This window comes from Budorcas taxicolor, chromosome 13 (genome assembly GCF_023091745.1).
Source record: "Budorcas taxicolor isolate Tak-1 chromosome 13, Takin1.1, whole genome shotgun sequence".
NCBI classification, from domain to species: Eukaryota; Metazoa; Chordata; class Mammalia; order Artiodactyla; family Bovidae; genus Budorcas; species Budorcas taxicolor.
The window spans coordinates 30748427-30775831 of record NC_068922.1 but is presented as its reverse complement, the minus strand read 5'-3'; the positions used below and the strand labels follow the sequence as shown (position 1 = coordinate 30775831).

At 42.0% G+C, this 27405-nt stretch overlaps 1 protein-coding gene across 1 annotated transcript; it reads left to right on the top strand.

The window, feature by feature from the left end:
* The first annotated feature begins 18103 nt into the window (after positions 1–18103).
* C1QL3 (complement C1q like 3) lies at positions 18104–24696 on the top strand. The gene is made up of 2 exons (XM_052651210.1): positions 18104–18691; positions 24517–24696. Exons 1-2 carry the CDS (start codon positions 18104–18106, stop codon positions 24694–24696), a joined length of 768 nt encoding a protein of 255 aa, XP_052507170.1.
* Positions 24697–27405: the final 2709 nt, after the last annotated feature.

The following is a 27405-nucleotide window of genomic DNA, read 5'->3' as shown; positions in this document are numbered from 1 at the left end:
AGATAGATTTAAAAACATTGAGTGTTCCTGGTAGACTTCGGAGCACAGGTGTACTTTCTTCTATTTGGAAAGAATTGCAAAGAAATACTGTCCAACACTGTACAATAACTGATGCATGGCAGCGGCTTCTCAATTACCTGGAAGTAAATGGGCTTTAATGGATGATTTGAGAGCTTCAGGAGGGGCTCAGGGATTTTTATTCCTCATTCTCTGAAGGGAATTACACCTATACCTCAAAAAACCATCATGGGGTGAATGCATTAATGGTTTTGGTTACTTTTGTTTTATCCTTGTGTGTTTTGCTTTGTTCTGCATACAACTGAAACAAACCACTTTAAGTAAAGATGGGACAAGAGAGGGAGAAATTGGTAACAAAGATACAAGGGTGTCTCCTGGAAAGGATGGGCAGAAGTGGAAGTTGGCTCCAGGTGGCTCCCAGGCTCCTTTCCTCTCTGTCTGGCTGCCTGCACCTTCAGTTTCTCTGTGGACTACCTTTCCTTCTGTGTCACAAGGTGGGCCTCAGTTGCCCTCTTTCTGTCATCTAAGTGTGCAAAAATAAGTCTGGCAGCTGCGAGAGGCCAGCATGAGTCTCTCTGTCTCAGTCCAAGAGGTTACCCTGGTGGGACAGCATCCATCTCTGGCCCAGTGTCTGTGGCCATGAGAAACTCATGGTACACACTCACCTCTATCCATCTGTACGCCGTGTACATTGATTGTGGAGGAGAGCTGAGAGGTGAGAAGAGAGGAAATCTTCCGAGAAGGAGAGTTGTTGGCACTGGACTAATAACTCCCCCGGGGTTCCACACCGCATGTGTGTTAGTCGTTCAGTCATTAGTGGTTTACTGAGCTGCTCTGGTAATAAAAGGACACATGCAGGTACTGAGAACAATCTCTGCCTTCTAGAAGCTGGTAATTTAGCCAGAAATAAAAATATACATGTGGAAGTTGTCGGGAACCATGTAAAGGGGACATAGGGATAAAAATTCACGAAGTACCTGTGTTTATAAGATGCTACAGAATGTTAGGGAGCAAGGGTACTGAAACCTAGCACCTTGTCCTCCCTGCCCAGGTTTAAGACCAATTGAGAAATAGTATAAAGCAAACAGAGACCAAAGTACTACCTTTATTACCAATAAAAGCTATGTTTTGAGGAGGGGTAGTTGGTATCTGCTGGCCAATGGAGTTCCCCAGAATTAGGCAGAGATGGCTGGAGCTGGGCATATAGAATGGGCTCCAAATTTCATTTCTTTGAACACCTACTATCCACCAGGCTCTAAGGTCTAGAAAATGAAGATACAGCAGTGAATAAAATTCAGTTTCTGCACTTTTGAACTTGACTTTCTAGTAGAGGATATGCTAAGTCACTTCAGTTGTGTCCGACTCTTTGCAAACCAGCCTGCCAGGCTCCTCTGTCCATGGGATTCTCCAGGCAAGAATACTGGAGTGGGTTGCCTTGCCCTCCTTCAAGGGATCTTCCTGACCCAGGGATCAAACCTGCATCTCTTAACGTTTCCTGCATTGGCAGGTGGGTTCTTTACCTTTACCACTAGCACTAGCTGGAAAGCCCCTAATCGAGGGAAACAGATTAAGAACAATAGGTAGTAATGTCCACACCTGTACTGTGCCACCATTTTGAAGGATTGCAGACTGGATGACTGCAACAACAGAAACAAACTTTCTCGCAGTTGTGGAGGCTGGAAGTCTGAGATGAAGGTGTCTGCAGGGGTGGTTTCTTCTGAGAGCCACGAAGGGAGGATTTGTTCCCAGCTTCTCCCCTTGGCTTATAAATGACCATCTTCTACTTGTATCTTCATTGGCTCTTCCTTCTGTGTCTGTCCTGATTTCCTCTTATAAGGACATCAGTCACGTTGGATTAGGGCCCACCCTAGTGACCTCATTTTAACTTTATCTCTCCTCTAATATCCATATCCCCAAATACAGCTGCATCCGGAGGTACTAGAGGTTAAGACTTCAACACAGGAATTTTTGAGGGAAACATAATTCAGCCAATAATAACACCATAAAGAAAAACAAAGCAGGGTGATAGGATGTCAGTGGATGGGGTATCATTGTAGACAAAATGGTCAGGGAAAACATGTCTGAGGAAGTAAAATTTGAATGCAAGTTTTCTTTTTTAAAATTTGTATTGGAGTATACTTGATTTCCAATGTTGTGTTTCAGGTATACAGCAAAGTGAATCAGTTATATGTACCCATGCATGTGTGTGTGCATGCTGAGTCGCTTTAGTCGTGTCCAACTCTTCGTAACCCTATGGACTGTAGACCACCAGGCTCCTCTGTCCATGGAATTCTCCAGGCAAGAATACTGGAGTGGGTTGTCATGCCCTTTTCCAGTTATATATACATATATCCTCTGTTTTTTGGATTCTTTTCCCATATAGCTCATTACAGAGTATTGAATAGAGTTGCCTGTGCTACAGTAGGTTCATATTAGTTGTCTGTTTTATATATAATAATGTGTATATGTTAATCCCAGTCTCCTAATTTATCCCTTCCCCCATTCCCCACTGGTAACCAGAAGTTTATTTTCTACATCTGTGATTGTTTCTGTTTCATGAAAAAAAGTTCACTTGTACCATCTTTAAAATTTTGCATATAAACAATATCTTATGATATTTGTCTTTCTCTGCCAAGTTTTCTTTTAAAGAATGATATGTCTCCTAAGAGCTGAGACCTTTTGAGATATTCCAGATGGAGTGATATAAGCAAGGACTTGGGCTTGGAAATGTGTATGAAATGTGTGAGAAGAAAGTTGAGGAACTTGATCTAGAGGGATTCAGAAGGGAGGCTTTTGGGGTATTTTTGGTAGTAATAGAAATGAAAGTCCTAAGCATGCACTTAGCATGACATTAGGAATGTAGGATTAATCTGAGAGAGCCTCCTTTGAAGGTTACAAGAAATGGAAAGAACAATGGACAATGTCTCTTGGGAAGAAAAATCTAAGCTTAATATGTACAGCAAGCAAGAACCGAGCCAACTGGAGGCCAGGGGTGGAACAGGAAGCTATTATGAGGGTCCTGATGTTGGTCATAAAGATCTGCTTTTGATAGCAGTTGGAGGAAGAAAAATTCAAAATTAGAGGTGATTTCAAAAGAAGACTCGACTGAGTCACAATTGATATTCAAACCTCATAGTTATATGAAAGAAGTCACACTCATTAAACTCCCAGGAAATGGTAACCTAGCATCAAGCGATGCCCATGTCTGTAATTCATCTGTTGCCACAATTAAAATGCAGAAAATGCAGCCACACTTGGATTGGAAATGCTTAATAGGTCTCCAGTCTCAAGGGAGACCAGTTTCCCAGCCATGCTAATGATTGGAATTTTCAGTGCTTTGTCTCTCAGGCATATCCACACTAGACATTGGTTGTGGACTGAATTGTGTCCCCTCTGCAGAATCCACATGTCCAAGTCCTAACCTCCAATATCTCAGAATATGACTGTATTTGGAGATAAAGCCTTTAAAGGGGTCACGAAGATAAAATAAGGCTGCAGTTGGGGCCTGGTCCAATGGGATTGGTGTCCTGTAGAGGAGATCAGGGCACAGACACACACAGAGGGAAGACCACACGGAGACACAGGGAGAAGACAGCCGTCTACAAGCCAAGGAGAGAGGCCTCAGAAGAAACCAACCCTGCTGACACCTCAGTCTTGGACTTCCAGCCTCTAGAACTGGGAGACAATAAATGTCTATTGTTTAAGCCACCCAGAAAGAATGGTCGGCTTCTTTGGAAGATATAAAATACCCCACAGGATTAGAACAGACAAAAGAGCCAGGGACAGCTCAAACAACTTGTCATTGTTCTCAATATTTATGTATTTATTTATTTGGCCATGACTGGTCTTTGTTATGGCATGTGGGCTCTTAGTTGTGGCATGTGGGATCTAGTTCCCTGACCAGAGATCAAACTTAAGCCCTATGCATCAGTAGTGGGGAGTTTCAGCCACTGGATCACCAGGGAAGTCCCTAACGAGTTTTGCAATTGGCATTTGTGAGCCTTTCTTCCATGGAACTGTCAATGTCCACGTCTTTCTATTCCACATCTCAAAAATCAGGAAGGAGAAGAATCTGAATGGCCCATTCTGAGCTGAAGGTCTACTCAGCCAAACATGGGTGGTCAAGAGATGGCCCCTTAAGGACAAAATGGTCATGTGATGTCCATCCGCGTTTCTTCCTCGTTATGTCAGGGATCCAGGAGTCAGTGTAAGTGGAGCCACCACCTCAGTTAGGGTTCAGTGCTCTGGATAAAGGTATCTCTTTAGTGGTTGATCTAGAACCATCCATCACATAGTTAGCATTGTATATGTTTTGCTCTTTTTGTAAGTCACAAGCAGCAAATAGAATGGTTCTCTTTATGGACTTGTGGACACAGCTGGGGCAAGAGAGGGTGGGATGAATTGAGATAGTAGCATTGAAATATATATATAGTACTGTATGTAAAATAGTAGTAGAAACCTGCTGTGTAGCATAGGGAGCTCTGCTCGGTACTCTGTGGTGACACAGAGGGCTAGGATATGGGGTGGGTGGGACGGAGGTTGAAGGGAGAGGGAGTATATGAATACACATAGCTGATTCATGTTGTCGTATGTTGTTGTTGGCCGAAACCAACACAACATTGTAAAGCAATTATCCTCTGATTAAAAAAAAAAAAGATGGTTCTCTTTACCCATTTTGACAAACAATTATTGAAGACTCACTTGGCGCCCAGGTGCTGGTATGGATGCTCTGGGAGATATAAAAGGGAATAGAATATATTGTGTTAAAAATACATCTAGTTCCTTCATACAACTCATTCTGTACAAAACCGAATCATCTAAGAACTGAAAAGAGGCTGGTTTCTCTGGCTTCTTTGGACCCTTTCTTTAACAACCTGAAGAAGTACTTTTATGCTTTTGTGGCTTCATCAGTATGAAACATTACACAAAACAAACAGCCTTCAAACCAGAGGCCCTCCTTTCCAAAGCAGCCACCTCGTTTACTTTCACTAGCTCTTATTGCCAAGATCATCTGTAGTGACATCTTGCCAGAGCCCAACATTTCATGTGAGTGAGAAAAATCCTGTAATTTTCCATTTTCATGAATAGTTCACTCAAAAAGAGTTTTTTGATTCGAATTCTGTACGTTTTATTTAAGTCAGCGTATATATAGCCCCCAATCATCCTGCAACACTGAGCTTTATCACGGCAGCTAAATTCCACACAAAGACTTCAAACCCCTTCAAAATATGCTCTCTACCATCAAGAGGCCACTTCATTTCAGAGAACTCAGTAGAGATTGAACTCTCTCCTACTTTAAATTGAAAAACGTTCCATGAATGAATCATTAAAAATGATTGCATTTGGAGTTGAAAAATTAAATCACTAATGAGTCCAAAATTAATAATCAGCAAACAAATGGAGGAGTATGTGGAGTGGGTGACAGCAAAAATGAATCTCCGGGCCAACAAAACAGGGGAGATTTTAATTTGGAGTTGCCCACTCCCAGCTATCAAGCCCCTGATGAATATGAGGGATCATAGTTTATCATGAGACCAGAGGGCTAAGCACTTCAACAGATTGGGGGTTGATCAAGGGAAATGGCAGCACTTGTGTGACAAATCTTCCCTTTCCCTCTGATTCTTTCCTATTCCTTATTTCCAATTTCACTGATAAATACTGTAATTGCATTTCCAAGGGGCTCCATTCTTTAGAAATGCTCGCACTGCTTCAAAGCTCTCCATGACCATGACAAGAGGTAAACGCAGAACTTAATGTGCAGCCATATTTGAAACTTGAGTTATTCTAAGAAAGCTCGGTTTGTAAAGCCCTCCAGGAAGGAAAACCAGCAAGTCGTTTTTCTCCCTCATTCAGATTCTCCTTACTAGTTTAAACCACCTGTATTTATTCTTGCATTTTTATCTCCCTGGCTCTGTTCCCTTTTGTGTTGTGAAAGAGTATTTATTTCCCCCTCTTTGTGTTATACGCTGTTTATCGGTTTGTAAGAGCAGTTTGCCTTTTATCTTTTGCTGATGCGGAGAGTGTTACCTTCTGAGTGATTTCTGAACCCCAGGTATTAAAGCACTCAGCACAGAGATGGCTTTACCATCCACTGAACCCATTTCAATTTCATTTGCATCAGCCAATACATATTTCTATATTTGTGTGTGGATCTAAGAGGAGCTGAAAAATCATTAACATTCACACAATGCTGCATGCTCAAAAATCTTCAGAAAATTCATTGGCTGTCTCAGGAGTACTGGGATGCTTTTAGTTTGCATACACTTGTCCATATTTTAGAGATCGCGAGTAAATATCCAATGAGTTACTATAGGCTAAAGTAAAGAGTTGTTGGTGTTGAAATCAATAGACTTACTTAAAACTGACCAGTTGAATGTGAAGGGAGAAAAGTGATTTTTTTTTTTATTTGCAGTAAGTAGATCAGTGTTTGTAATTCACAGGGGCACATACAGTTATTAATTTTTTATATGGATAGTTCCCAGTGTTTATGAATATCCTTGTCAAATAGTATATGCTTCATTTCCTGTTTGCAAACTTGGAGATTTAGGTGGGATTCAGTTAACTTCCTATCAGCTCAAAGTTGTTTTTATAATACAAGTAACATTTATATCTCAGTCATAATTCACAGGTCAAAATATGGTAGTCATGACTTGGGAACAAATCTGCCAAATAGTTTAACTTTTTTTTTTTCCTGTAGCTAATCACATTTGACTGATTTTTTCAAATTACACACAAAAAGGAAACAGAAATACGGAATTTATTTGCATTTGTTTTCACTGAGTTTTGTCACTCCAGGAATATCATTTACTGCCCTTTTGATTTTTATTTAAAAATAAGTCATCACCTCTTTTGCTCTGAACGTCACTCTTATTTTTACCCCCCATCATTCTGTTCTTGCTAATTATGTATTTTCTGAGGGCTGTATTTGCCTGTTATTCAATATGTCAGCTTTCTTTGAATGAATTTCAAGATATTCTAGGGTTAGTAAGCTGAATTAGACTTGGGCTACTTTAGTTCCTCTGTGGGGAATATATTTTTATTTCCTGCAGACCATCTTTGACTGTTATCCATAATATTGGTTCATACCCCCTCACTTGATAAACTCTTCTTACAATTCTGTGTGAGGAAAAATTCTCTTTCTCCTGAAAGTCGGATATGTTTCTTTCAATGAGTCATGAGCTAGAGTTCACTCATGATGTTTCCCTTTTTGCCTCGGCTCCTGGGGAGCTCAGGAGTATTTGATTTTCCATAGAGCAGCTACCATGTTTGCTATAATACTTCCGATGCAATTTTTTCTCCCTTGTCCAGCCTTTCTTTCAATCACATAGCTCAAGTTCTCATATTTTTATTTTAAAGAAACTACTTTTAAGATAATTTTATTAATTTATTTATTTTGGGCTGTGCTGGATCTTTGCTGCTGCGTGTGGGCTTTTTCTAGTTGCGGTGAGTGGAGGCTATTCTCTAGTTGTGGTGCACCGCCTTCTCATTGCAGTGGCTTCTTTTGTTGTAGAGCATGGGCTTTAGGGCATGAGGGCTCGGTATCTGTGGTTCTTGGGCTGTAGAGCACAGGCTCAGTAGTTGTGGCACACGGGCTTAGTTGCTCCACAACATGTGGGATCTTCCTGGACCAGGAATTTAACCCATGTCCCCGGTATTGGCAGGCAGATTCTTAACCACTGGACCACCAGGGAAGTCCTTGGGCAGTTTAAAGAGTTTTCAGTCCTTGGAAATGGGCTTCCCAGGTGGCTCAGTGGTAAAGAATCCACCTGCCTATGCAGGAGACACAGAAGGTTCGGGTTTGATCCCTGGGTTGGAAAGATCCCCTGGAGTAGGAAATGGCAACCCACTCTAGTATTCTTGCCTGGAAAATTCCATGGACAGAGAAGCCTGGCAGGCTGCAGTCCATGGGGTCACAAAGAGTTGGATACGACTGAGTGAATGAGCAGTCCTTGGAAATGTCTCATTTCCAGTCCAGCTTTGTTCAGTACATCTGGATTTCTTCAGTCTTTTTTTAAGATTCTTTTGAAAATGCTGCTGCTGATTCCCAGTTCAGCGATTCACATCCACAAACACATATTTAGTCCCTAGTAAATGTGTCTCTAGTGCATGTGGGTGGGGGAAGGAGTAAGTGGGGGGCTAAAGATGAAAGACTTGGGATTTTTCTCTGTCACAGGAGAAAGGACATGAGCCTTTAGGAAAGCAGAATGAGGTTAGTGCTATAAAGTGAAAGTGTTATTCGCTCAGCCGTGTCCAACTCTTTTGCAACCCCATGGACTGTAACCTGCCAAGCTCCTCTGTCCATGGAATTCTCCAGGCAAGAATACTAGATGCGGGTAGTCATTCTCTTCTCCAGGGGATCTTTCCGTACCAGGGATTGAACCCGAGGCTCCTGCATTGCTGGCAAATTCTTTACCATCTGAGCCACCAGGGTTGCCAGTGCTGTAAGACAAAGGGAACTCACCAGAGCTTGGGAGGCCCAGAGAAGAAAGAGGCAGTGAGGTGGGAGGTAGGGGAGGGGAGCTGTTGAGAAACAGGATGACAGAGGTGGCTTCCACAGGCGAAGGAAGGTGCCTGCAAATGCCGTGTGAGAGAGACAGTTTGCAGAAGGGAGAGACTGGAGGCAGAGGAAAAGACAGCCAAGTCCAGCTCTCTTCTTGCCTGTTTTCAATTAAATTAAATTGAATTAAATTGAACACATTAATGAGAAGATAATAGAAGTGACTTATCCAGAGAATTCATTCTAACTAGTGCCGTCAAACACCAGATAAAACATTAGATTACGGCCTTCTGAGCTTGTTCTGAATTTCTGAGGAAAAAGTTAATTATGTAGTTTAGGTATAATGCATGCTTTTTCCTCTGAAAACCACACTTCTCTTAAAATTTCTTCTGATTAGCTCCTATTTTTTTTTTCTTCTCTTTTCTGTCCAAGGCCTTTATAGAAAAGGGACCATGTGGAGGCCTCCCTCAAGCCCGAGGGAAATGGGCAAAGAGCACCAAGCAGTGGTCTGTGTAATGCAAGGACTAATGCTCACATGTCCTGGGGTGTCAAGGTCATGGTCTGGGGCTTTTGAGAAAGAGAAAGCACCATGGGTGGTCCATAGCTGGCTTTCATTATCTGACCATTAAGACTTTCTGCCCACCCACAAAAACAATCCTTACAAGTTTATGTAAAAGAAATTATATATAAATAATCACATATATATATATATATATATATATATATATATATATATATATATAAAATCTATGTGTATATATATGTAACAGAACAACAAATTGTGGGAAATTCTTAAAGAGATGGGAATACCAGACCACCCAACCTGCCTCTTGAGAAATCTGCATGCAGGTCAGGAAGCAACAGTTAGAACTGGACATGGAACAACAGACTGGTTCCCAAAAGGTAAAGGAGTACGTCAAGGCTGTATATTGTTACCCTGATTATATGCAGAGTACATCATGAGAAACTCTGGGCTAGATGAAGCACAAGCTGGAATCAAGATTGCCAGGAGAAATATCAATAACCTCAGATATGCAGATGATACCACCCTTATGGCAGAAAGCAAAGAAGAACTAAAGAGCCTGTTGATGAAAGTGAAGAGGAAAGTGAAAAAGTTGGCTTAAAACTCAACATTCAGAAAACGAAGATCATGGCATCTGGTCCCATCACTTCATGGGAAATAGATGGGGAAACAGTGGAAACAATGACAGACTTTTTTTGGGGGGGCTCCAAAATCACTGCAGATGGTGACTGCACCCATGAGATTAAAAGATGCTTGCTCCTTAGAAGAAAAGTTATGACTAACCTAGACAGCATATTAAAAAGCAGAGACATTACTTTGCCAACAAAGGTCCCTCTAGTCAAGGTTATGGTTTTTCCAGTGGTCATGTATGGATGTGAGAGTTGGACTACAAAGAAAGCTGAGTATCAAAGAATTGATACTTTTGAAATTTGGTATTGGAGAAGACTCTTGAGAGTCCCTTGGACTGCAAGGAGATCCAGCCAGTCCATCCTAAAGGAAGTCAGTCCTGAATATTCATTGGAAGGACTGATGCTGAAGCTGAAACTGCAAAACTTTGGCCACCTGATGTGAAGAACTCACTCATTTGAAAAGACCCTGATGCTGGGAAAGATTGAAGGCAGGAGGAGAAGGGGATGACAGAGGATGAAATGGTTGGATGGCATCACCAACTCAATGGACATGAGTTTGAGTAAACTCTGGGAGTTAGTAATGGATAGAGAAGGAAATGGCACCCCACTCCAGTACTCTTGCCTGGAAAATCCCATGGATGGAGGAGCCTGGTAGGCAGCAGTCCATGAGGTCGCTAGGAGAAACATGAGTGAGCGACTTCACTTTCACTTTTCATTTCATGCATTGGAGAAGGAAATGGCAACCCACTCCAGTGTTCTTGCCTGGAGAATCGAAGGGACGGGGGAGCCTGGTGGGCTGCCGTCTATGGGGTCGCATCGAGTTGGACACAACTAAAGTGACTTAGCAGCAGCAGCAGCAGCAGCAGCAGTGAGGCCTGGTGTGCTGCGGTCCATAGCGTCACAAAGAATTGGACACGACTGAGCGACTGAACTGAACTGATGTAAAAGCGATCATATATATGATATATACATATCAATATAGCGATCATTTATAATATACATACATGTGTTATGACATACAATATGTGCCATATTTAACATATATAATTGGGATTATATGTATATATACAAGTACAAATACATGATGACAGGTACTGGATAATAGACATGTTCAGTTAATTCTTCTAAGTTAGCCAATAATTTAAAATTTTTCTGTCATGAAAATTTACTGCAAATTCACAACAGCAGCCATTGGTAATAAAATGAACAGTCTTGTCTCTGTTCCCGCCTCTGTGAAGTTGCCGGCTTGCTGGAATGGTCCCAGCCAGGCAGCAGCAATAAAAGGCTAAAACACCCAGAATGATTAACATCACACTCAGAATCTTCCTGCCTGCTGATGTGTGTCAGAAGAGCCCCGAGTGAAACCCGAGAACCTTTGTGGATACTGACAAGTGGAAGGATGATGACTTTTGTCTTGAACTATCTAGGAAAAAGAAAATCACAAAACCCTGGTCTATATGGGATCAACTTTGACTGACCTTTTCCACTTTCCAGAGCCAAAGATAAAGTAATTCACTGAATTATGAATCGTGACAAGTTCTTTCAATGGGAAGTATTGGCATATACTGCCACTCGTATTGAATATACTACTACCCCTGATAGGTTTATTTTGGATTTTCTTCCTTTGAGCTTATTACAAATCTAAACTACCTTCACAATTTATTTTGGTTTCAAATTAAATCTATTTTTACACTGTTTAAGACTATTCCCAGGAGATTGCCTGCATCAGGGAAAAGCTGATATGTCTGTTGATGTACAAATACCCAAGGGACACAGTAGTTCTTCATAGCACATACATATTGTTCCCTTTTGAAGGTCAGTTACTCTGGGAGGAGTGGGAGTGGGGAGTGGGACCATGTTCACCTCACTTGATGCTCATGCCTCCTGCAGCCTAATTACTCTCTGAGCTAGTTTCTAGAATATTGGCTGCTCTTGCCTGGATCTGGTTCCCTTGGGAGCTCTCTGTAACCTCTCTTCTCAGAATGCCTAATGGTTTAGATTTTTTATAACAAAACATCAAGACCACCCTGGTTCTTATTGCTGCCTGTCAGTTCATCTGTCTGTTGCACAGCTTCTCAACTGTGTCCCCAGGATACATCTTCTGCTAGAAGTTTCCCGCTTTTAGTTTCTTTCTTTATTTCAAATATTTTAGCATATAGTTGATTTACAGTGTTTTGTTAGTTTCAGGTGTGTAGAAGAGTGACTCAGTTATGCATATATATCTATTCATTCTTTCCTAGATTCTTTCCTCGTATAGGTTATCCCAGAATATTGAGGAGAGTTCTCTGTGCTACACAGTAGGTCCTGGTTAGTTATCTATATATATAGTGGGGTGTGTATGTTCATCCCAAGTTCCTGATTTATGTCCCCCCATATTTCCATTTGGGTAACCATAAGTCTGCTTTCAATATCTATAAGTCTGTTTCTGTTTTGTAAATAAGTGCCTTTAGTTTCTTGAATTCATCCATCTACCTTGTATGACTGAGTTATCCTGGGCACAGCTTAGGAGGACTTGCCAGTTTCTTAGATCTCAGTCTTTGTAATATTTCCCTTCATTTCTATGTTAAGTAGAGTCGTAGGGACCAAAAATTTGACCCAAGGCAAGCAAGTAGGAAATATCATATCCATACTAGAGACTTCATCCTTCTCTGGACGGACAGAGCAAGAATTCAAGGCCAACTTGAAACCATGTATTGTAACAGAGTCTTACATAATGTGTTAGTTACGGTCTCCATCTGGCTATTCGATCATTTTCTGACAGTAGTTCTGCCATGCTAGCTGTTCCGCTCACTATCTTCTATGCAAGGTGAGTGTCGGAAATCCTCTCCTGCATGTGGTTCTGATTTAGGTCTGCAGCAGAGGGATGGCTCTTTTGGCTGTCTGTTCAAAGCCACCCTCTCTAATTTGTCTGCATTGTTGAGAATCACCATCCAGAGGCTCAGGTCCTAAATAACTACCTCAGTGATTTTTAAATACACTTGCTACTTCAGATTTGGAGAACTTTCAAAAAAAAGGGGACAAAAAGCATATTCTGATGCTTCCTTGCTGTGTTGTGCTGGGCTAAGTCCCTTCAGTCATGCCTGACTCTTTTGCAACTCTATAGACCATAGCCCGCCAGGCTCCTCTGTCCATGGAATTCTCCAGGCAAGAATACTGGAATGGATTGCCATGCCCTCCTCCAGGGAATCTTCCTGACCCAGAGATCTAACCTGCATCTCTTAGGTCTCCTGTGCTGGCAGGCAGGTTCTTTACCACTAGAGCCACCTTGGCAAGTCCTAGGTTTTAAATGTAAAAACTTGGCCTGGCAAACTTCAGTGAATTCAAACTGCTATAAGGTTTTTTTCTTCCCTTGAAGAGTAAAGTGATGCTTGTTTTGAGTTTTATCTTGCTTTGTTTTATATTATAGAAGGCTGCTCTCCTGGACAACTTCTGTATTCTTTCTCGTTTTATCTAAGTCTGTATTACTCATTGCTCATTGGATACAGTTTTTCTGAAGTCTGGTTCTTTAGCTTTAACTCCCTTGAGAGCCTTGTATTCTACATCCAATTCATAGACATACACACACTCCTCAGTAGGCTTACAATATATTGGGTTGGCCAAAATGTTCATTTGGGTTTTTCCCTAAGATGAAACAGAAAAACCCAGATGAACTTTCTGGCCAATCCAGTACCAAGATAAAAATTGACATTTACTGGCTTCTCACTGGGCATTGAGTATCATTGTAATTAGATACATTAACTCTATCTTCACCACAATCCTGATTTAGGTATTTCATAGAAAAGGAAATTAAGCCTCAGGAAGATTACAAGTAATTTCCCTAGCTACTAAATGAGGAAGCTAAGACTCAAATTGGGCTTCCCAGGTGGCTCAGTGGTAAAGAATCTGCCTGCCAGTGCAGAAGACGTGAGTTCAATCCCTGGGTCGGGAAGATCCCCTGGAGTAAGAAATGGCAGCCTGCTCCGGTATTCTTACCTGGAAAATTCCATGGACAAAGGAGCCTGATGGGCTACAGTCCACAGGGTTGCAAAGAGTGGGACACAACTGAAGTGACTGAACACAGCACAAGAGTCAAGTTAAGACCCTTCTGTTTCCAGAGCTTCCCTGTATAACTTGAAGCAGACTCTGGCTGGAAACCTCCAATTCTTCAATCAGAGGAGTGCGTGTCCTAAAATACAATATGAAGACCCAGAAATTAAAGATCAATAGCTGATCCAGCCCCAATTATTATTATTATTTTTTTTTGCATTTTTAATATCTATTTCTTTAGCCCTTGGGTTTGTGAATTCATTATTTTTTTTCCCCACTGTTATAAGAAATGCTATTTCTGCTGAAGTGCTGCTGGATTTGAAAATTATTCTCATGACTAAATATTTATCTGCCTCAGATGAGCAGGGCTGGTGCAGGGCTATGCTGGCAGTGAGCGCTCAATAAAGATTAATGGATGGCCACACACATCCGTGTGGGAGTCGTGGGTTGAGGATCTGCTCAGTTCTGCAAAAGAGACAGAAATGATGTGGGGAAGGTGAAAATCACAGGATTATCACAAGTCCAGATCATGGGCATTTGACTTTATTATTTAATGGCTCCAAAGACCCAGGTGCCATAGGAATGGGAAGATGGAGCCTAGTGTTTTCTTGAGAAATGACTGGGAAGTCCTGTGAAAATGAGATTCTAGGGCCTGCTTCCAAAACTAGTATCAATTATGAGATACAACTTGATTCTCTGATGAGGACTGAAAAGAAGCAAATATTTTTTTTCAATTGACACATTTTCTATTATTATAAACATATAAAGATGATGAGTAATATGCCATATCAGATGGTTTATTCAAACTGTCAGAATAAGGGCTGAAGCGTGAGTAACTTTCCAGAGAAACTTCTGAAAAATTGAAGCAGTGGAAAGTGGCAGAAATCAGCCATGAGTTCGTCTACCACACAGGTATCCCTGAAAATCTTGAGAAAAGAAGCTTCTCCCTAAGTATTGATATATGATTTATAGAGGAAAGGAAAGAGAAGGAGCATTTAAACTTCCTTCATTAAAAAGCAAATGTCCATGCACTGCCCAGGTGTGTGCACTCAAGGGAAAGACCAGGGTCAGCCGTGTGAACTCAGAAGGTGCACTTCTTATGAAGGATGACATGACAATTGAGCACCAGTCCACATCGCAGCAGAACTTTGAGATATTAAAGCCCTCATTTGCAAAAATCAAGCTCTGCCTTGGCATTAGAGAATGTAGGAGGAAAGCCTGAATTACTAGGAACAGTACCGCAGGTCTTGGGCTGGGCCAGAATGTGTCCATACTACCATGCAGAGGGAAGTGTACCAGCAAACACTGGATGGATTTCTATGGGTCAGTCTCACCATCTGCCAAGTGAGCAAGTAGAAAACAGCTTTCCAGGGTCCCTTTTAACTCTACTGTTTCATCCTTGATGGGTTCCTCTATGGGATAAGTATTCAGCCATGTATTGGATTGGCCAAAAAGTACGTTCCGGTCCATAAGGTGTTACAGAAAAACCCACACAAACTTTTTGACCAAACCCAATGTATTCATGTTTTTGATGAGAGTTTATTTATACAATTCTCCCTTTAAAAAAAAAAAAACTTTGCTTTTATTCCCCTACTCAACTCTTCTTCGCAATAAAGAACTCGGATGACATCTGATAATTTGGTGTATCAGGGAAGAACTTATTTGACACCACATTTTGTCCCTCACTCCTCTCCACCCCACAAAGAAAGGTAACTTTGAGAAGCAACCCAGAAGAGATGTTAGGAAAATATATACTGTTGCCTGGAGAGAACTATGTGTTTGTTGCTTAAACATATGAAAAAATAAGGCAACTCATGTGAACAAAAACAGTGTGAAATGTATGTGTAACTATGTCCAATGTAAAGGCAGATGTTTATAAAATCAACCCCTTCAAATAAAAGTGAAAGGTTTGAGAAGTGAGAAGGACTGTGTCCCACTAGCAGGAGGAAGGGCCATGTCAGCAGCCAGAAGGCGTGATCCTGGGGAGTAGGGAGACCTGGGCTAGGATGCCCCCCACTGCCCAATGCCTTAATGTTGATTCTCCGAGGAAAGACCTGACGAGCCGCTGACATTTCTCTTAGAAGAATCAATGAATCTTTGTTTCCTTCTGCCTCCTCATTTGACCTTATTTTGTTCTGAAATAGAGGAGGAGAGAAAGAACTGAACTGGTGGGGTGGGATGGGGGTAGGCAGAAAGCAGAGAGGAGAGGATGTCCATCCATGCTGTGGAACCCACAGACCAGATCACAGGCCCCTGATGGTCACCTGGGATGCTATTGTTTGCTGGTTGTGCAATCTTACTTGTTTCTGCTTCTCATTTCAATTCTCGCCCCGATGTAATAAGTCACTGTCTTCCCAGCCATCATCCCCGTATTGACAAGCAAATGTCACCCACGTTTGATTGACATCCGTTGCTCCTGAATGCAGAAGTATGATTTACGAATCAATTCTACTTGTTTATTTAAAGTCGTTCTTGTGTGTCTTATGTATTTGTCGGTGGGATAACTTGCTTAATATCTACTGTGGAGGGGCTTTCCATTAATATTATAAATTCAGGTTGGTCCTCTGCTTGCCATCACAAATGGGAGCTCTTCTTTCTCATATTTTGCCCATTTTCCCCCTCCCCCAAGACACATGCAGGAAATGTGCTTGACTTGCAGGGCTCTTTCTGTGTCTTCGGAAAAGATTTTGTCCAGTACTTTTGTGAACGCTGCCTGCTTTCTCTCAAGACTTCTGAAGGCATCCTGATGAGTGATTATTTCTCATGCATGTACTACCTTTAAGTAAATGCAACTTAGGTCCATAGCTGAATCTCCTGAAAGGTTGCTAGAATTGTAGGCCTATAATCAGAGTGCCTGTCTGTACTCACCATTTGCAGCATTTGTCAAAAGAGCCCCCCTGCCCCCTTTTATGTGGTGGGCATGTTCATTTAAAATCCTTGAGAAAGGTCCTTTGGCTTTTCAACACACCTTACTGTTTTTTGGGTAACATCTTATTTCACTTTGGAAGGCTGGTGAGGAAAATCATAAGGTTAAAAAAAAATCACATCTGCCATCTGGAAAATTCTAAAGGGCCCTCCTTATGTTAAAAGTGGCATTTTGAGAAAGGAAAAAAAAAAAAAAAAACACCTTAAGCGCCGATTGTGGGTGAGCCATTAGAGAAATACTGTCAACCCAGCTACCCTCCATTCAACCTTCAACTGCACCTTCCAACTGGGGCTGCAGGCAGTGGGGAAATAGAGGACTTAGGTGTGACCCTTGAGTTCTGAAGGCTCCTCCTGTACATCTGTCTCACCTCCCCCCACCCCCCACCGCATATGTCCAGGGAGAGCGCTGCCATCGCCTGAGTTCAGCAAGGGAGTATTCAGGATCTCACTGTTCATCCATGTGCAGGGAAGGAGAAAAAAAAAAAGAGAGAGACCGAGGGGGGGAAAAATCCCACATTGTCAGAGTAATGCCAAACTCTCTTTGAGTGGGATGAGCAGAGCAGATGCCGCAATGAGATGCCAAAGCGGCTCCCCTTCCTCTGCGCCTTGGGTGCCTATAAATTGCTCCGGCGCGCGTTTGTCAGCCTCCTCTTCTCCTGGCAGGTGGTACCCAGGCAGAATTCTGCGTTCAGTCTCTTTCTCGCTCCGCTCCCGGCCGTGAGGCGCTCGCCACTGCTCGCCAGCTCCTCCGATCCAGCCTGGAGCCTCTCCGAGCCGCCACTGGTGCCCAGCGCCACCGCTCCACTCATCCGGGGGGCGCCGGGCCCTAGCTTGTGCGGCCGGTGCGCGGGGTTTTGGGGATGCGCATCTATTAGAGTTCTGGTGGTTGCCGAGGAGGGGAAAAAAAAAAAAAAAAAAGAAAGAAAAGGCAGGAGAAGGGCGATCCCAGCGAGCGAAAGAAGAGAAGGAGGCAGAAAAAGGCAACTTCAGACGGAAAGTTGGTGCGAACTGGCGCAGTCGGCAAAAACGGGAAAGTCGATCGCAGGCGGCGGCATAAAAGTGTGAGCGGCCCGGGCGAGCGCGAGAGGCGGCGGCTGCTCTGCACTCAGGGCGGCCGCGCCGGCGCCCCGGCAGCCACAGGTGCGAGGGGCTCGCGGGAGGCGAGAGGGCGCCCTGCGCACCCCTCCCCCTGCCCCCACCCCCACCCGCACCCCCAGCTCGGGACTTCAGCTCAAGTCACTTGGCGTCCGAGCTCCCTCCCCAGCCGCAGCCTCAGCTTGGGGGAGAGCCAGAGCCCGCGAGGAGCGGCCGGCGCGCGCCCGCCCAGGGGACTTGGGGTTCGCAGGGGGTTGTTTTCGGCTCTGAGGAGGTCCCCGCCCAACCTTCAAAATTTTGTCCAAAAGCAGACAAGAGGATCGCCCCGCGCTGAGCCGGCTGGTGGGCAGCAGGAGGCGCCTGATTGCAGCCGGGGCGCTGGGGGTGGTGATGGTGCTGCTGCTGGTGATCCTCATCCCGGTGCTGGTGAGCTCGGCCGGCACGTCGGCGCACTACGAGATGCTGGGCACCTGCCGCATGGTCTGCGACCCCTATGGGGGCACCAAGGCGCCCAGCACGGCCGCCACGCCCGACCGCGGCCTCATGCAGTCCCTGCCCACCTTCATCCAGGGCCCCAAAGGCGAGGCCGGCAGGCCGGGGAAGGCGGGCCCGCGGGGACCCCCGGGTGAGCCCGGGCCGCCGGGCCCCGTGGGCCCCCCGGGCGAGAAGGGCGAGCCCGGCCGCCAAGGCCTGCCGGGCCCGCCGGGGGCGCCGGGCCTGAACGCAGCCGGGGCCATCAGCGCCGCCACCTACAGCACGGTGCCCAAGATCGCCTTCTACGCCGGCCTCAAGCGGCAGCACGAAGGCTACGAGGTGCTCAAGTTCGACGACGTGGTCACCAACCTCGGGAACCACTACGATCCCACCACGGGCAAGTTCACCTGCTCCATCCCGGGTATCTACTTCTTCACCTACCACGTTCTGATGCGAGGAGGGGATGGCACCAGCATGTGGGCTGATCTCTGCAAAAACAACCAGGTGAGAGCAGGCGTAGGGCGGGGAGGGCGCGCGGGAAGGTGCAGGCAAGAGGGAGGAGACCCCGGAAATGGGGGGTGGGAGCCCTCGGAGGAAGGGCGCGGCAGCTCCCGCTCCCGGGAGCTTCCAGCGAGGGAGAATGCTGTCTCCACCCTGGGGAGGCGGGGGTCGTATGCCGAAGAGCGCCCGGAGGCCGGGCGAGGGTGGCTCCCGAGCCCGGGCACCTGCGCTCGGTGCGCGCGACCCTAAGAAGCGGGAAGCAGGATTCGGTCCGGGACAGTTCGTGCACCTCGGGCAGTCCCGGAGGAGAAAGCGACACGCCCCCCTCCCCCCACCGCGCGCCCCGGCTGTGGGATGCTCACCAGCGTGGGGTCACTGTCAGGTTTTGCCGGGAATTGGGAGGGCTAGGGGAGCCAGAAGTGGGCGTGCCAGCGTGACAAACCCGAGGGAGAAAGACCTGGGCCCAAAGGAAAAAATAGAAGGGGCGCGGAGGAGTGAGTCCGAGCCCAGGGCGCACCCCGGGCCAAGGCAGGACCATGGGATCCGCGGTCGCCAGGCCCGGATAAACTCACAAGTAGTCAAATTCGAGATGCAAAACTCTGGTTTAGATTTCAGCTGAAGAAGGGGGAGAGGCAATAAGTGCTGCTAACAAAAGGAAAAGTTGAGAATCCTGGGTTTGTGCCATAAAACACGCTCCCAAACACACAGCCCAAACTCCACTGGCTGGAGCCGGAGGAGGCACATGCGGGTGGTCAGGAAGCTGGTGGCCCAACCCAACCCCGGGGCGATGAGCCTCCCTGCCAGCGAGCCCCAGGGCGCCTTCGTGAGGGTCTCTCCAACCCAACCTTTCCCTCACAAGCAGCGGTGGCCTTGGCCTGGACTGTGAAATAGCCTCAGGTTAGCCCTCGGCCAGACGGCTTGCTCCCCTGAGCCAAGCCGTTGCGCGCTGCTCCAAGGGCCACTGGTCTGCGGTGTTAGGCTGGGGCCACTTTCCCGATGCCTTGAGAAATTCGCAGTCCTTGCAAAACTGAAGTGTGTCTGATCTCTTAGTCAGGGGAGGAAAATCATATTTGTGTCTACCTCAGGGTGTAATCAGACCCTCAGCACACGGTAAATCAGCAGCCGCTGAGGGGGGCCTTGCAGCCTGCAGTCTGGGCTGAGTTCTTGGGTTTAACTTTGCTTCTCGGGTGGCACAGAGTGCCCCCCTCCACCCGGCTCCCCATGACCCTGCGAGGGCCAACTGTGATATAACAAGGATTCTCAGGCTTCAGGTCGCTTGTCCCTTGAATTGAGACCTTTCTAGCTATAACCCTGGTTTCTATTAAGCCACATTAAACCAGAATTTATTCCAAACACACAATTCACAGTGTCAGAATTCTTCCAAAGTGAAACACAAATGCTCTAAATAAATAAGAGAAAGGGCGGAATATCCTTTCGTTCTCATTCCTATCACCCCTCACTTCTAAAGGAATTCAGAAGTAAATGGCTTAAGGGACCCTAAGGTCGGATAGAACAAAAAAGAGGAAAAATGGCCACCAGGAGGCACTGACAGGGTTGTTTATTATAGTTATTATGCATGAAAATAATATTAAGATAAATAAAAATTATTCACAGAGCAGTGGCTTCGTTATAGGTAAATGGCTAAAAATGGCATGACTCATTGTAACCAAAATAGAGCTATTGTGTCACCCTAACAAAATGATTTGTGAACAGCCCCTCAGTAGGCAGTGATGAGGCACCCATTTATTTACATTTTGGCTGCCTTCTGACTCAAAGATTAAGTCTAGCAAATACTGTCAGGCTGAAGAGATTGTTTTTAGAGGTATTAATTCAAATTAAAAAAAAGATTCAAGTTGTTTCAGCCAGAGTATAAAAGCACAGATCTTTAAGTCTCTGGAAATTGCAATTGCATGAAAAGCTGGGGAGCAGTACATTTAAATTAGGTTAAATGTTGACGCTGAGGCCAGATTTAGATTCCAGGAAAACCATGCCATATATGTGTTCCATGTGCAGTTTGTTTTTTAAAATTATTTCATTGTTTGGAGTGTCGAAGGTTTCTTTGTATCATCCTAGGATATGCATTCTGTGAGGATCAGGGAAAAAAAAAAAGGCAAAACAGCTGACCTGATAATGTATAACGCTTTTCATTGGCATTATTAAGCTGCTGCTTCTATAAAAGGTGAGCAACAAGTTATTCAGAAAAACAAATACCGTAGCAAACAATATATTTTCGAGTTCAGCAAGGACTGTTTTGCAAAATGGTTATTACAATATTAGTGTTAAGAAATTCTATCTCCAGAATAGAACTATTTTGTAAAGTCTGGTCTGCAGGCATTACAAATGACAAATCTTACAAAATCTTTTTTTAATTAATATTAAAGAAAGGGTTGATCCTTGATTTTCAATTTTACTCTTGTCTGATCACTTCTCAGACAGCAGTACCCTCTTCTGAGCTGACCTAATTTGTTTTCATAAAACAGAAACTCAAGAGATCCATGTCAGTGTAATGTTCTATGGATTAAGCAGATTTGAGAAGCACAAAAAATTAAACTAAAAAAGCAGTTCACTCTAGGATAGAGGAATGCCTCTGGACCGTAACCATATGAGAGCCATTTTATTTATGCTTTGTGTTTGAATGCAGAATCACAGATGGAAACATCAAAGGCCAGTAAATTAACCTGATACACCACTTAACCTTTTGTTTATGATTCCACAGAAGTACAATGAAAATGAAATTATGAGAGCATCAGTAGCAATTAATTAAATTAGCAAATGTTACCATAAATATTGTCTCTAATGATAAACCCTCACTAATAAGATAATGCTAAGGCAACATAACCTATTATATCCTCACAAACAGAGAACTAAAAGGACCATGATTCTCATATTCCCCATGAAACCATCAACCTAAATTTAATCTTACCATGTGTTAAAAGCCCATGACAGTGCATATTAAAGGCAAAAGTTGGACTCAAATAGCTTTAACAGAGACAGGAATTTTTTTTTTTAAGTTTGTATCCTGAATAAAAAATGCAGCTATTTGAATCCAGTCACTATAATACCACTATAATAAGCTACTCTAATTTTCTGGAAAGAAAAAAAATAATAAGCTACTGTAATAAAAAATAAAACTGGCTTAAGATAAGAACTATAAAATAATTAAAGATCTATTTTTACTCTAAGAATTTATTAGTCATGGCACCAGTAAATATGAGATATATTGGAAATAATGGACAGTTTGTGGACTGGTATTAATTTATTAGCAAGATTCATTAAGTGTCAAATTAATTATCTTTTTAGGGGCTGTGAAACATGCACTAAAGATCAGCAGAATCTAAATAGTTAACTTATAAGATGAAAAGATATTAGAGTACATTTAGGTAGAAATGGGTATATGGGGCAAAGAAAAGAATGGATCAAACTCTCAGAGAAAATGCTGAAATCAGTACACATTTTGGAACCTGAAAATAGTCTCCAGGGTAGATACATCACTTTCCTCAATAGTTTGATGGGTTAAAGGAAGAATTGTTGGAAGTTACTGGGCTGGATACTAGAGCTTGAAATTTCAAGTTCCATTATACCTTCATAGTATGATCAGGTGAGCAGGCATACAAAAATCCAGCAAAGTACACTAGAATATGGCACGTATTTAATTGGGAGAGTATTATGGTACAGTACAGGTTAAAATCTTAGAGAATCACTTTCATTAAAAAGCAATCACACTGGCTTTATCCAACAAAGGAAGTGAAAACTGTAAGGGTAACCTGGGTAACCTTCCAGTCTGTGGGATCACCCTAATGCATTTGCAGATTTTCATGGTAACACCTACTGAATAAAAATGGTAACATTTACATGGGTTTGTGGTTAGACCCCATAATGCAATAGAACAAAATTGCATTATTTATGTGTTTAAGACTGTTATCTCTAAATCAACTGATTTTGATCATCCCAATTCTCAAATGCCCTCATGAAGAAAACAGTGTTAAAGCACAATACCCATAGAATTTCATACTAAATACCTAAAGTGCTAAATAAAAATGTGTGGCTGATTATTAGGAGAGAAACCTATTATAGATTGATAATTCATATATTACTAATATGGCTAGCTATTATTTTGTATTTTAATTTTTCTCACTCATTAAAAATCCACACATTAAAAAAAAAAAAATCAAGTCCTAAAAATGCTGTCCTCCTTGTAGATTATTTTCTCCTGGGAATGTAATGACTAGATGAAATTAGTGAATCAAAGCATCCAACTCCTATAATCTAATGAATTAATTTCTAAGAAATATTATGACATTAAGTTGTATTTTTATTAATGTTCAAAACAGATGACTTCACTAAAGTGGTGTATACATTTGAATCAGTGCTTCTCAGCATAATTATATATTGCTTTTACTATATTAGTGTCAATTAGCACAGTGTTAAATGATTCTAAATCTTTAAGCCCTTTTCTCCTTTTGCCATATGATATCCAGAAAGAAATGCTTAAAATACTACTCGAATTACAAGTTCAGCAGTGTCAAAGAGCCTTCTCCTTTTTTAACATTTCAGCATTACTGTGAGAACATACCACATGAAAATTTAATTTGAAAACCTATCATTTAAATTTTGAAAGAAAGGAAATGCTTGACTTATGTCTCATTTCTCATTTTGCCAAGTGATAAAATCCCACATATTGCACCCCAAGTCATGCATTATTACATAGTACAGGTTTACAAAACCACTAAATCACTCGCTGTGTTATTTGGGGAAATATCATTACAGTGGAATAGAAACAAGCCACAAAGTAGATGTTTTACTGAAATAAATCAAGTACAAGTCTGCCTATTGAAAAATTTTTTTTCCAAGGTAGACTCAAAATACAACTAAATGAATGTGAAGCCTAATTGGAGTTGAGAATGTGACAGAATGTCCATATTACTTGATATGATGGGGAATTGGACTGTTTGCAAGTGTCTGTCAGCTCTCTAATGAGATCACAGGCTCAACCTGAGTGGAATATAAGCAAACCTCCATCCTCAGAGCAAACCACAATTTAGAATCACCTAAATATAAAAGGGTATTCCATGAGATCATTCAAAAATTCTAGAAATTTTAGAGACACTCAAATCATGGGAATGTTGTTCCTTCTGTAAGTTTTAGATGTATTGAAATTAAATAGTTTAAGTGTCCACAAGTAAGTGATAAAAAGGCACAAATAGAAATAAGAGCTATGTAAACTTTTAAACCAATAATGTTTGATTCAGGTACAGAGGCTTTTCCTTGAATTAGATTTTGAAAGCCCCAAATCAAAACGATTTCTTCTTTTCTTCTTTCTGGATAGTAGAGTTAGAAGAGTCAGATTTCTCTGAGTCTGTACATACCATGAATCTCAGTTTTCTAATCATCAGAGGGACCAACTGAAGTTTGGTTTGAACTTCTGTACTCATAGACAACTGGTTAGAATACTGCTGCTTGGTTTAAATTAAAATACAAAAAACAACGGCCATTTCAGGAAGTGATTGGGTATAGAGATACAAGGAATTAGAAAAGTCTTGATTTAGGAAGAGAAGAGATTGGTATGCATTGTTTACCACATATAGTTGAGAAAAAAAAAAAAAGACTGCTACAATAACCATCCGAAAAGCACTATTTTCTGTTTTCCAATAGCGTAGTTGAAACCGTTGCAAAGATATCCTCATAAAGCCCCAAGGCCAAGGTGGACTTGGCTGTGCTAAATTCAGGGCCCTGATGGCCAGTCTATTTATGGTGCTGTGTGAATGGCAAAAAAAAAAAAAAAAAGAAAATCTCTTTTGCAGATTCTAATTCTTGTCTGTTTCACACAGGTGCGCGCCAGCGCAATTGCCCAAGATGCGGATCAGAATTACGACTACGCGAGTAACAGTGTGGTCCTTCATCTGGAGCCAGGAGATGAAGTCTACATCAAGTTAGATGGCGGGAAAGCCCACGGAGGCAACAACAACAAATACAGCACATTTTCTGGATTTATTATCTATGCTGACTGATTGTGCAAAAACTAAGCTTTTTGCTCTGAGTTCAGACCTTGGATTCATGTGGCTAACGTCAGTGAACCGAGGACCCCGGGGGATGCCGGATGCGGGGCACCTCAGCTGTGTATATGATGTGGGGGATTCAAATGCTACCTGACTCACATCTGTGTACTCAGAACATGATGTAAAAAAAATATATTAAAATCAAGATAAGCAGATGTGTGATCCACTACCGCCAAAGCAAATACTCCTTATTGTTAGTGTCCATGTGAATGAAGTCCTATATATAGATCACAAATTTTTATAGAAAAATCTAAGACACTGAATTATTTCTTCGATATATATGATACTTTGGTGTACTGTGATCTCACTGCTTTTATCCATATGTCAGCTTTGGTTCCTGTGAGTTTATCTGCTAATTATGAAACTCGGGGTCCATTTACAGTGTGGGGAAGAATGACTTTTACCCTGCAGGAGAGGGTCTCATTGACACAATGCTGCTTTGTCCCCAAAGAAATTGTTTGCCTTGTATTCTTGTTAACTTTAGCTTAGACCTGGGAATGATTCAACTTCAAGCCTTAACCTGGAATTTTCTGGATTTGAGGGAATTCCCAAGCCTATGGTCATTTTCCACATTTCCTTTGACTTAGGAATCTTCTTTTCTTTTTGGGTGATAGTCCTTAAAAATAGAGATTGAACTTGTATCATAGGATTACCCTCTAAGTGTGTAAATGTGTAATTATGTATGGTATTTAGAAAAATCCCCTGTGTCCAGTTTGTCAATAGAATGTGTTTAGGTTTACTTGGACAAGTCAGAGAAATTTATTCTTTGGTGTTAAATCAGACAGAGGCTTTTGCCTTCTTTGAAACAAAAGATTATTCATAACCCAATGCACATAGGTTTAATTTGCACTGCTGCATGCATCACCGAGGGAACACTAAATAAGGCCTTCAAATAGTTACAACAGGTCGTGGCCTGAGGTTATTTCAAAACAAACCATTTCACATATAACTAATATGACAACAAAGTGTATATATTTTATACAAATACCTGCTACATATATATATGTGTATGTATATATATATATGTTAGATGAAATATATATGGCTTCAGACCGTAGGTACAGTGGCTATATAGACCCAAAAATTTAATTTAAAAATATGTACATGTAGGCACAAACACAAACTTGCATAAATTACTTGACTTATTTTGGATTGAAATATATTTTGGAAGACAAAAATATATGCAGTAGCAAAATCATTCAGATGACTTGTAAGAGTGATCCAGAAAATTAAATTTTATCAGGTTAAAATGCCCCAGAAATCACATGTCTGTAAGTTAAGCCTATGGCTTCTGTATTACCATATGCCAATCAATACTTTCACTGCATTCTGTGACTGTTACTGTTAGGACTTCAGAGATGAAGTAGCTGTCCTTTGCAGTGTTTATGAATCATATGCATTTGAATGATCAATTTTTGTTTCTCAAGTGGCCTGAAGCTGACAGTAAGGTAGATTTTGAGAGTAGTGCAAATCCTCCCTCTCTGTTTAAAACACACTGCCAAAAGCCATCTCTTTATTCTAAGAAAAAGATTTGAAATGCATGTTGGTATATCCTAACTCTCAGACCACTTCCACTATTACAATGAAAAATCTGTTCCACTCTCAGTTGCCTTTGAAGACTCTTTGACAACTAGATTTCAAAAACAGAGACTGAAAAATCTGTCTCTTTTACTGGTGAAGGGCATTTGCATTTGTTCATTTAAAGGAATTAGTTTGCTCTCCTGGCTCCTTCCTCTTGGGTGCTTTCTGTTCTAATACACAGAAAGCTTGATCATCCTTGATCCACAAAAATACCTTTTATTTCACGAACCTCAACTTTCTGAATGAGTTACGCCTGGTGTTCCCATCTGCAAGTGCTGTTTGCTTGGTTTAAATGCCTTGGTCTGAGTAACTCTCGTGGTTTGCATGATTAGCAACACTTAGCCCCTTTATCAACACTAATGACTAACTCTATTTGGCCTTTCTAATATGTAAGATAAATTATAAAGGAGTTGCAGTGGATTTTATTTCCATTTAACAATATGTATTTATCGAAGAGGAATTAGCAGTAAGGGTTTGGAGACTTTTCTTTTTTAGGTAGCAAATAGTATAGTGAAGGATTCAACCAAAAGATTAGTTTATAAACAGCAGTATGTATCAACTAAGAGTTTCGAAAAATGTTTTATTTACACTAAACATCAGGTCTGGGTACCTTTTTAAAATTTGGCTCTAGAATCAGACTGTCATTTCTAATAGATCTGACCTTTTCTTCAGATAAATAAGCATCATTTCCTGTTCAGGCTCAAGGAAAGACAAATGAAAGGTAAAGAAAATAAAGGGAATATATATATAAGGCAAACATTTCTCTTTTTTTGCATTCTATATTATTAATTAAATTGTGGCCTTTGTTATTATAAATGTAATGATTCATTAAACTATATTGTGTAATATATTTTGACTTTTATGATTGAATTTTTATAATAGAATACTACGCTGTGTGTTCATATCCCCCTATATAAATTTTTCAAATCACAAGAAAATATAGGAAAACTGGATACCAGAAAGGCACAGGCAACAAAACTGATTTATTTTAAGTATATGAAGATAGGTGAACAGATATAATTAACCTTCCACAATATTTTTACTGTTGTGAATTGGTTATTGTATTACAGTATTGTTAAA